The 12228-nt window shown below is 40.5% G+C and overlaps 1 protein-coding gene across 1 annotated transcript in view; it reads left to right on the forward strand.

Moving 5' to 3' along the window:
• Nucleotides 1–12228, forward strand: part of LOC128644684 (copine-1) — a gene marked incomplete at its 3' end in the record, with an annotated part of 137667 nt that overhangs the window by 99252 nt on the left and 26187 nt on the right. The window contains exon 3 of the mRNA XM_053697195.1: nt 8121–8210. Within this exon, the coding sequence (XP_053553170.1) occupies nt 8121–8210 (90 nt within the window). The remainder of the gene's footprint in view (nt 1–8120; nt 8211–12228) is intronic.

Consider the following 12228-nt stretch of genomic DNA (forward strand, 5'->3'; position numbering starts at 1 on the left):
CACAAGTAAGGATGACGCCGTGGACCGGACACACTGTTGGAGAAAGTAATTTATCAGGTAAGCATAAATTCTGTTGTTCACCAAGGGTTTCTTTTACAACAGACGGCCTGCATTGTACCAGTCACAACTGCGGCTGCCTTTTGGTTTGACGCTTTAGAGGAGTCTCTTAAGACTGAGACTTCTTTAGAGGAAATAATGGATAGAATTAAGGCCCTTAAGTTGGCTAATTCTTTTGTTACGGATGCTGCCTTTCAGATAGCCAAATTGGCGGCTAAGAATGCAGGATTTGCCATTCTAGCACGCAGAGCCTTATGGTTAACATCTTGGTCTGCGGATGTGTCCTCTAAATCTAAACTTTTGGCTATTCCTTTCAAGGGGAAGACTCTATTCTGGCCTGACTTGAAAGAGATCATTTCTGACATTACGGGAGGTAAAGGTCATCTCCTAACTCAGGATAAAGCTTCTAAGCAGAGGGGTAGACAGAGTAATTTTCGTTCCTTTCGAAATTTCAACGGTGTCCCCTCTTCATCTTCCACTAAGCAGGAAGGGAACTTTGCGTAATCCAAGCCCGTCTGGAGACCCAATCAGACTTGGAACAAGGGTAAACAACCCAAGAAGCCCGCTGCTGCTCCCAAGACAGCATGAAGGGGTGGCCCCTGATCCGGGACCGGTTCTAGTAGGGGGCAGACTTTCTCTCTTTGTCCAGGCTTGGATAAGAGATGTTCAGGATCCATGGACACTGGAAATTATGTCTCAAGGGTATCAGTTGGAGTTCAAAAATTCCTTCCCAAAGGGAAAGTTTCTTCTTTCACGATTGTTTGTAGACCAGATAAAGAGAGAGGCGTTCTTACGTTGTGTAAAAGACCTCTCCACTATGGGAGTAATTTGTCCTGTTCCAAAACAAGGACAGGGATTTTACTCAAACCTTTTCGTGGTTCCCAAAAAAGAGAGAACGTTTTGACCCATTTTAGACCTCAAGAGTCGGGCAATTCTTCCATTGATCCAGGAGGGTCAATATTTGACTACCGTGGACTTAAAGGATGCATATCTAAATATTCCTATCCACAAAGATCACCAGTTCCTAAGGTTTGCCTTCCTGGACAAACATTTTCAGTTTGTGGCTCTACCTTTCGGGCTGGCCATGGCACCCAGTATCTTCACAAAGGTTCTAGGATCTCTGCTGGCGGTTCTCAGACCGCGGGGCATTGCAGTGGCACCTTATCTGGACGATATTCTGATCCAGGCGTTGTCTTATCAACTGACAAAGTCTCATACTGACATAGTTCTGTCCTTTCTAAGGACTCACAGGTGGAAGGTGAATCTAGAAAAGAGTTCACTAATTCCACAGACAAGGGTTCCTTTCCTGGGAACTCTAATATCTTCTATAGCAATGAAGATTTTCTGGACAAAAGTCAGAAAGTTAAAGATTCTGAATACATGCCGAACCCTTAAGCCAATCCTCGGCCATCAGTGGCTCAGTGCATGGAGGTAATTGGGTTGATGGTGGCGGCAATGGACATCATTTCTTTTGCTAGTTTCCATCTCAGACCACTACAGCTGAGCATGCTCAAGCAGTGGAATGGAGATTATGCAGATTTGTCTCCTCAGATCTGGATCAGGAGACAAGAGACTCTTTTTCTCTGGTGGTTGTCGCAGGATCATCTGTCCCAAGGGATGTGCTTCCGCAGACCCTCATGGGTGATAGTGACAACGGACGCCAGCCTACTAGGATGGGGAGCAGTCTGGAATTCCCTGAAGGCTCAGGGTGTGTGGACTCGGTCGGAGTCTCTATTTGCAAACAATATTCTGGAATTGAGAGCAATATTCAACGCGCTCCAGACCTGGCCTCAGTTGGCTTTGGCCAAATTCATCTGATTTTAGTCGGACAACATCACGACTGTGGCTTACATCAATCATCAGGGAGAAACAAGGAGTTCCTTAGCGATGACAGAAGTGTCCAAGATAATTCGGTGGGCGGAGGCTCACTCTTGTTATCTGTCAGCAATCTACATCCCAGGAGTGGACAACTGGGAGGCGGATTTTTTGAGCAGACAGACGTTTCATCCGGGGGAATGGGAACTCCACCCGGAGGTCTTTGCTACTCTGATTCTCAGGTGGGGCAGACTGGATTTGGATCTGATGGCGTCTCGTCAGAATGCCAAGCTCCCAAAGTACGGATCCAGGTCTAGGGATCCTCAGGCCGAACTGATAGATGCCTTGGCAGTGCCTTGGTCGTTCAGCCTAGTTTGTGTTTCCACCGTTTGCGCTCCTTCCCCGGGTGATTGCACAGATCAAACAGGAGAAAGCATCAGTGATTCTAATCGCTCCTGCGTGGCCCCGCAGGACTTGGTATGCCGATCTGGTGGACATGTCTTCTCTGCCGCCGTGGAAGCTTCCATTGAGGCAGGACCCTTCCATCATCCGAATCTAATTTCTCTGCAGCTGACTGCTTGGAGATTGAATGCTTGATTTTATCTAAGCGAGGGTTCTATGATGCGGTAATTGATACCTTAATTCAGGCACGCAAGCCTGTTACTAGAAAAATTTACCATAAGATTTGGCGTAAATATGTTTATTGGTAGGGTTAGGATTCCCAGGATTTTATCTTTTCTCCAGGAGGGATTGGAGAAAGGGTTGTCAGCAAGTTCCTTAAAGGGACAGATTTCTGCTTTGTCTATTTTGCTACACAAACGTCTGGCAGATGTTCAATCCTTTTGTCAGGCCCTGACTAGAATCAGGCCTGTGTTTAGACTGATTGCTCCGCCTTGGTGTTAGAATTTAGTTCTTAATGTTCAAGGGGTTCCGTTTGAACCTATGCATTCCATAGATATTAAGTTGTTATCTTGGAAAGTTGTATTTTTAGTTGCTATTTCTTCTGCTCGCAGAGTTTCTGAGCTTTCGGCATTACAATGTGATTCTCCTTATCTTATTTTCCATTCTGATAAGGTGGTGTTACGTACCAAACTTGGTTTTCTTCCTAAGGTTGTTTCTAACAAGAATATTAATCCGGAATTTGTTGTTCCTTCATTATGTCCTAACCCTTCTTCTAAGAAGGAGCGTAGGTTACATAACTTGGACGTAGTTCGTTCCTTAAAGTTGTACTTGCAGGCGACCTAAGGATTTTCGTCAAACATATTCATTGTTTGTGGTTTTTGCTGGGAAACGTAGGGGTCAGAAAGCTTGGGCTACCTCTTTCTTTCTTTTTGGCTGAAGAGTATCATCCGTCTTGCATATGAGACTGCTGGACAGCAGCCTCCAGAACGAATTACGGCTCATTCTACTAGGGCTGTGGCTTCCTCATGGGCATTTAAAAAGGATGCTTCTGTTGAACAGATTTGCAAGGCTGCAACTTGGTCGTCTCTTCGCACTTTTTCCAAATTTTACAAATTTGATACTTTTGCCTCGTCTGAGGCTGTTTTTGGGAGAAAGGTTCTTCAAGCAGTGGTGCCTTCCGTTTAGGTTCCTGTCTTGTCCCTCCCTTTTCATCCGTGTCCCATAGCTTTGGTATTGTATCCCATAAGTAAGGATGAAATCCGTGGACTCGTCATATCTTGTAAAAGAAAAGGAAATTTTATGCTTACCTGATAAATTTATTTCTTTCAAGATATGACGAGTCCACGGCCCACCCTGTCGTTTTTTATAAGAGACGGAGGGAAGAGCTATATATACAGCTCTGCTGTGGAGCTCTTTGCCTCCTCCTGCTGACCAGGAGGCGATATCCCATAAGTACGGATGAAATCCGTGTACTCGTCATATTGTAAAAGAAATACATTTATCAGGTAAGAATACATTTCCTTTTTTCATTAAAAAGTTACCATAAGTTTGTATCAATCAGCTTGAGCTGGTAAAGTAGGATGTTAAAGGGATAGGAAAGTTAAAATGTAACTTGTATGATTCATTTTAAGACACTTTTAAATTCACTTCTATTTTCAAATGTTCTTTATCTCTTGGTATCCCTTGTTGAAAAAAAGAATACTCACATAACCTACACTAGTGGGAGCTAACTGCTGATTGGTGCCTTCACACATTTGTCTCTTGTGATTGGCTAACTAGATGTGTTCAGATAGCTGCCAGTACTGCAATGCTGTTCCTTCAGCAAAGGATAACAAGAAAATGAAGCAAATTTTATAATAGAAGTCAATTTAAATGTTGTTTAAAAATTGTATGTTCTATCCAAATCAGGAAAGAAAGATTTGTGGTTCCCTGCCCCTTTTAATATAATAGGTGTTTGCGTAGATATTTAAAGATAATAGTATTATGGAAAATTATAACTTTAAAGAACTACAGCCTTCCATCTGTGTGATGTCCTAACTACAGTCATTCAGTACCCCAGGACTCCCATTGAAGGTATTCTTTTATCACACTTGCTGTTTTTTTCTTAACTTTTTTTCATTGACCTTAAGTAAACCGATTCTATAACAAGGATGCAGCAAATATTATTCTGGAAAGTATTAACCAACCTTTTTATGTTTATGGAGATCTTTCACCTAGTTACCTGAAAATATATGAACTTCAAACCATTTTGTTACAGAACTAAACTTTTGGACAGAAGTTATTTCAGAAACACCTTATTTTAATGACTTCCTGGTGAAGACTGTAATCAGACTTTCTCTGAATACCTACCATATATGGTTCAAATGTTGCATGGCTAAATTAGCAGATCAATCCTGTCAATAACACACTGGTCCTTTCCAGTAGACTTATAAGAACAATACATAGTGTCATATCATTTTTTTAATTTATTTTTTTAACCACTGCAGAAAGCTTTATTAGAACTATAATCCGAACAGTTGCAGCCATATTTGGTTTTCAGTTTTGCAGTTCACATATACAGTTTTGCTCATAAGTGTACATACCCTGGCAGAATTTATGATTTCTTGGCCATTTTTCCAAGAATATGAATAACACAAACTTTTCTTTCACTCATGGTTAGTGTTTGGCTGAAGCCATTATCAATCAACTGTGTTTACTCGTTTTAAATCATAATGACAACAGAAACTACCCAAATGACCCTGATCAAAAGTTTACATACCCTGGTGATTTTGGCCTGATAACATGCACACAAGTTGACACAAAGGGGTTTGAATGGCTATTAAAGGTAACCATCCTCATCTGTGATCTGTTTGCTTGTAATTTGTGTGTGTGTATATATAAACGGTCAATGAGTTTCCGGACTCCTGACAGACCCTTGCATCTTTCATCCAGTGCTGCACTGACGTTTCTGGATTCTGAGTCATGGGGAAAGAAAAAGAATTGTCAAAGGATCTGCGGGAAAAAGGATGTTGAACTGTATAAAACAGGAAAGGGATATCACAAGATATCCAAGGAATTGAGAATGGAAATCAGCAGTGTTCAAACTCTAATCAAGAAGTGGAAAATGAGGGGTTCTGTTTGATAACATAATGCATTCATCTTGCCATCAATTCTGACCAAATTTCCTGTGCCTTTTGTAGCTCACACATCCCCAAAACATCAGTGATCCACCTCAGTGTTTCACAGTAGGAATGCTGTACCTTTTTATCATAGGCCTTGTTGACTCCTCTCCAAATGTAGCGTTTATGGTTGTGGCCAAAAAGCTCAGTTTTGGCCTCATCACTCCAAATGACTTTGTGCCAGAAGGTTTTAGGCTTGTCTCTGTGCTGTTTGGCATATTGTAAGCGGGATACTTTGTGGCATTTGCGTAGTAATGGCTTTCTTCTGGCGACTCGACCATGCCGCCCATCTTTCTTCAAGTGCCTAATTATTGTGCCACACCACATGTCCTGTATTTCACCTGAAGTTATTTGTGTTTGTCTTTGCATCCCAAACAATTTTCCTGGCAGTTGTGGCTGAAATTTTAGTTTGTTTACCTGACCGTGGTTTGGTTTCAACAGAACCCCTCATTTTCCACTTTATTAGAGTTTGAACACTGCTGATTTGCATTCTCAATTCCTTGGATATCTTTTTATATCCCTTTTCTGTTTTATACAGTTCAACTACCTTTTCCCGCAGATCCTTTGACAATTCTTTTGCTTTCCCCATGACTCAGAATCCAGAATAGTCTGTGCAGCACTGGATGAAAGATGCAAGGGTCTGTCAGGAGTCAGAAATACTTGTGGGTATTGATTCCCCCCCCCCCCCCCCCCCCCCACACACACACTCATATGAAAAGACCCATTACATTACCAGGAGTCTGTAGACCTCGGCATACTTCTAAATCTTTGGGGTTTGGTTAGGAGTCTGAAAATCAGAACAATGTTATTTAAAAATAAGCAAAACAATACATTTTTTACAAAAACACTCTGATGGGCTATATAAGTTGGTCATCTACAAAACATTTATGCAAAGATTTTTGATAGTTCAGCCACCCTGTTACCACTATTTGGGGCACTGTTTTTTATATTCTGGTGGTCCCAACATAAATGTACCTATTTATATTTGAAATAATTTTCAGTGAGTAGACTGTTACTGATTTGTTTAAAGTATAATAGCAAGCCCAAAAGATTCAGGAGCCAGACATTTTTTAGTGGCTGCACGATTGATAAATATATAAAACTGTCCCATAAAGCATACACAGACAGAACTTCAGCAGAGTACCAGGTCCCCAGGCAGATTAACCCTGCAGGGCCCAAAAACAGGACTCAAAGCAGAAATATATATCCTATACCAAACAGTACTGTGTAGTATACAGGTAATTGTAGTAACTAGAAATGGACAGCCAAACCTTTTTCCTCTAGGTCAGACATCCTTAAACTTGGCACTCCAGAGGTTTTGGAACTACATTTCTCATGATGCTCAGCCAGCATGTTAGCATTCCTTTAGTGCAATGTTCTAAACAGCAGTCCTAAAGTACCCCCAGCAGGCCAGGTTTTCATTAGAGCTGAACTAGTGCGCAGGTGAAGTAATCAGCTGATCAGTGACTATGGTTACTAACCTGCTCTCACCCAACAGCTGATTACTTCACCTGTGCACTGGTTCAGCTATAATGAAAACCTGGCCTTTTGGGGGTACTTAAGGACCATGGTTGAGAAACACTGCCTTAGTGCATAGTCAAATGGTTTCCTATTGGAAATATGAACTATGGCTGAATTAACAATTTAGATGGTTTCAAAGCTCTCAAATATTATTTGGAGGTTTTAATGAAGTAAGGAAGTCTGATTAATTTTTTTTGCAGACTTGGTTTGAAAATTATTTCTGGTGAGAACAAGAATACATTTCCCTAGACTGTCACTTTAGGAATTAGAAACTTTACTTAATTTCCTCCTTTATCATAAATAAGTGATAAGAACTGTTCTGTTTTATTCTTTGAAATATTTTTTTAACACCATAATTTTACAGTTGGTTGTAGTAAGAAATGTAAAATGCTTTTAGTAGCCAGAAGAATGTCAGAGAAACATATTCAATATTTATTTAGCCTGGAATGCATACTAATACTTCTGAAACAAAATTATCTATTGCATTTGCTAAGTTAAGATATTGTCATTAAAGGGATATAAAACCCATTTTTTTTATTTTGTGATTCAGATAGAGCATGCAATTTGAAGCAACTTTCTAACTTACTCCTATTAATTTTTCTTCTCTTTGCATCTTTATTTGAAAAGCAGAAATGTAAGCATAGTAGCCGGACCATTTTTGGTTCAGCACCTGGGTAGGGCCGGCTCCTAAGCTTACATTCCTGCTTTTCAAATGAAGATACAAAGAGAACGAAGGAATTGATAATAGGAGAACATTAGAACGTTGCTTAAAATTGCATTTTCTATCTGAATCATGAAAGAAAAAAATTTGGGTTTCATATCTCTTTAAGCTTTATAAGTCCAGCTAGTGTAATCACATTCTTGTAAAATTGCAAGCAGCATTTTGGATGAAAAATCTGGAAAACTCATCTGTCACCATCTGTCGGTTTTTTTCTATGGGATTTTAAGTTGGTATAAAAATAACTTTATGATCTAGTTTTTGTTCTTTCAATTCTCTGGTCTCTTTAAATTTTCGGTTACCATGGGCCAAAGAGCAAGTATATCACGTTGGATAGGTAGTGCTTACTTAGGGGTAATGAAATAACTGCTTTCTTTGTATAAAGCAACATATTTCAAGTTTGCAGCCTTTTAACATATTAAAATTATGTTGCTATATATTATTTGTAGGTGATTAAGAATAATCTAAATCCTTCTTGGAAGAAGTTTAGTGTCCCATTGCAGACCCTTTGTGGAGGTGACGTGAACAAACCCATCAAGGTAAGGGGTGGGAAACGAGTATTAGAAAATGGCAGGGGTCAGATAATACAAAATAGCTTCTAGCTTTCACCAGCTTATAGATCTGTGTGTGAGATTGTGTACTTAAAGACAAGGTAAGATTTAATATATGATGCTATAGCAATTCATTAAAATATTGTAATATCTCTAACCCCCAAAATAGAATACAAAATAGTTTAAAAACATACGGCTAGATTACAAGTTTTGTCGGTAAAAACTTGCGGAGCCAACGCTCCTTTTTTTTTCCAGTGCTCACTTTAAACAACGCTGGTATTACAAGTTTTCTGAATGGCTGAATGGCATACGGTAGCGGTAAGCTGGAAAAACGTGCTTGTGCACGATTTCCCCATAGGATAAAATGGGGCTGAGCTGGCTGAAAAACAACCTAACACCTGCAAAAAAGCAGTTCAGCTCTTAACGCAGCCCCATTGTTTCCTATGGGAAAACACTTTCTAAGTCTACACCTAACACCCTAACGTGAACCCGAGTCTAAACACCCCTAACCTTACACTTATTAACTTCTTATCTGCCGCCCCCAACATCGTCGCCACCTGCATTATATTATTAACCCCTAATCTGCCGCTCCGGACACCGCCACCACCTACATTATCCCTATGAACCCCTAATCTGCTGCCCCTAACATCGCCGACACCTATATTATATTTAATAACCCCTAATCTGCCGCCCCCAAAGTCGCCGTCACCTACCTACAATTATTAACCCCTAATCTGCTGCCCCAACGTCGCCGCTACTATATTAAATGTATTAACCCCTAAGCCTAAGTCTAACCCTAACACCCCCTAACTTAAATCTATTTTTAATAAATCTAAATAAAATTTCTATAATTAAATAAATTATTCATATTTAAAACTAAATACTTACCTATAAAATAAACCCTAATATAGCTACAATATATCTAATAGTTATATTATAGCTATTTTAGGATTTATATTTATTTTACAGGCAACTTTGTATTTATTTTAACTAGGTACAATAGCTATTAAATAGTTAATAACTATTTAATAGCTACCTAGTTAAAATAATTACAAAATTACCTGTAAAATAAATCTTAACCTAAGTTACAAATACACCTAACACTACACTATCAAATTAAATAAATTAACTACAATTATCTAAAATAAAATACAATTAAATAAACTATATTACAAGAAAACAAACACTAAATTACAAAAAATAAAAAAATATTACAAGAAGTTTAATCTAATTACACCTAATCTAAGCCCCCTAATAAAATGAAAAAGTCCCCCAAAATAATAAAATTCCCTATCCTAAACTAAATTTCAAAGTAATCAGCTCTTTTACCAGCCTTAAAAGGGCTTTTTACAGGGCATTGCCCCAAAGAAATCCGCTCTAAAAAAAAAAAAAAAAAAAAAAAAATACCCCCCCCCCAACATTACAACCCACCACCCACACACCCCTACTCCAAAACCCACCCGATCCCCCCCGTTAAAAAAACCTAACACTACCACATTGAAGAACACCCTACCTTGAGCCGTGTTCACCCAGCCGGGCACCGATGGGGCAGAAGAGGAAATCCGGACCGGCAGACATCTTCATCCAGGCGGCATCTTCACCCTTCCGGAGCGGAGCCATCTTCTATCCAGCCGACGCGGAGCCATCCTCTTCAATCAAAGTCCTAACGAAGAATGAAGGTTCCTTTAAATGACATCATCCAAGATGGCGTCCCTCGAATTCCGATTGGCTGATAGGATTCTATCAGCCAATCGGAATTAAGGTAGGAAAAATCCGATTGGTTGATTTAATCAGCCAATCGGATTGAAGTTCAATCTGATTGGATCAGCCAATAGAAAGCGAGGTCAATTCTATTGGCTGATCCAATCAGCCAATCGGATTGAACTTCAATCAGATTGGTTGATTTAATCAGCCAATCAGATTTTTCCTACCTTAATTCCGATTGGCTGATAGAATCCTATCAGCCAATCGGAATTTGAGGGACACCATCTTGGATGACGTCATTTAAAGGAACCTTCATTCTTTGTTAGGACTTCGATTGAAGAGGATGGCTCCGCGTCGGCTGGATAGAAGATGGCTCGGCTCCACTCCGGAAGGATGAAGATAGAAGATGCCGCCTGGATGAAGATGTCTGCCGGTCCGTATGTCCTCTTCTGCCCCATCGGTGCCCGGCTGGGTGAACACTGCTCAAGGTAGGGTGATCTTCAATGGGGTAGTGTTAGTTTTTTTTTAAGGGGGGGATGGGTGGGTTTTAGAGTAGGGGTGTGTGGGTTGTAATGTTGGGGGGGTATTGTATTTCTTTTTTTTTTTTTTACAGGTAAAAGAGCGGATTACTTTGGGGCAATGCCCCGCAAAAGGCCCTTTTCTCTTGTTAAGTGTATCCAGTCCACGGATCATCCATTACTTGTGGGATATTCTCCTTCCCAACAGGAAGTTGCAAGAGGATCAACCACAGAGCTGCTATATAGCTCCTCCCCTCACTGCCATATCCAGTCATTCTCTTGCAACTCTCAACTAAGGTTTTATACTTAGTTTATTTCTTCAATCAAAAGTTTATTTTTAAATGGTACCGGAGTGTACTGTTTATCTCAGGCAGTATTTAGAAGAAGAATCTGCCTGCGTTTTCTATGATCTTAGCAGAAGTAACTAAGATCCTTTGCTGTTCTCACATATTCTGAGGAGTGAGGTAACTTCAGAGGGGGAATAGCGTGCAGGTTTTCCTGTAATAAGCTATGTGCAGTTAAAATATTTTTCTAGGGATGGAATTTGCTAGAAAATGCTACTGATACCGAAGTAATGTAAGTAAAGCCTTAAATGCAGTGATAGCGACTGGTATCAGGCTTATTAATAGAGATACATACTCTTATAAAAGTGTATTTTAAAACGTTTGCTGGCATGTTTAATCGTTTTTTACATATGTTTGGTGATAAAACTTATTGGGGCCTAGTTTTTTCCACATGGCTGGCTTGAATTTTGCCTAGAAACAGTTCCCTGAGGCTTCCCACTGTTGTAATATGAGTGGGAAGGGCCTATTTTGGTGTTTTTTTGCACAGCAAAATTTACAGACATCCATCCAGCTTCTTCCTGCATGATCCAGGACTTCTCTGAAGGGCTCAAAAGGCTTCAAAAGTCGTATTGAAGGAGGTAAAAAGCCACAGTAGAGCTAACGGCTAAGAATTCCGGATTCGCCATCCAGGCGCGTAGGGCGCTATGGCTTAAATCCTGGTCAGCTGACGTGACTTCGAAGTCTAAATTACTCAACATTCCTTTCAAGGGGCAGACCTTATTCGGGCCTGGTTTGAAGGAAATTATTGCTGACATTACTGGAGGCAAGGGTCATACCCTTCCTCAGGACAGGGCCAAATCAAAGGCCAAACAGTCTAATTTTCGCGCCTTTCGAAATTTCAAGGCAGGAGCAGCATCAACTTCCTCCGCTTCAAAACAAGAGGGAACTGTTGCTCATTCCAGACATGCCTGGAAACCTAACCAGTCGGAAACGGATCTAGTGGGGGGCAGACTTTCTCTCTTCGCCCAGGCGTGGGCAAGAGATGTTCAGGATCCCTGGGCGTTGGAGATCACATCTCAGGGATATCTTCTGGACTTCAAAGCTTCTCCTCCACAAGGGAGATTTCATCTTTCAAGGTTATCATCAAACCAGATAAAAAAAGAGGCATTCCTAAGCTGTGTGCAAGACCTCCTAGTAATGGGAGTGATCCATCCAGTTCCGCGGACGGAACAAGGACAGGGATTTTATTCAAATCTGTTTGTGGTTCCCAAGAAAGAGGGAACCTTCAGACCAATCTTGGATCTAAAGATCTTAAACAAATTCCTCAGAGTTCCATCATTCTAAATGGAAACTATTCGGACCATCCTACCCATGATCCAAGAGGGTCAGTACATGAGCACAGTGGACTTAAAGGATGCCTACCTTCACATACCGATTCACAAAGATCATCATCGGTTCCTAAGGTTTGCCTTTCTAGACAGGCATTACCAATTTGTAGCT

Source organism: Bombina bombina, unplaced genomic scaffold (assembly GCF_027579735.1).
Source record: "Bombina bombina isolate aBomBom1 unplaced genomic scaffold, aBomBom1.pri scaffold_871, whole genome shotgun sequence".
NCBI classification, from domain to species: Eukaryota; Metazoa; Chordata; class Amphibia; order Anura; family Bombinatoridae; genus Bombina; species Bombina bombina.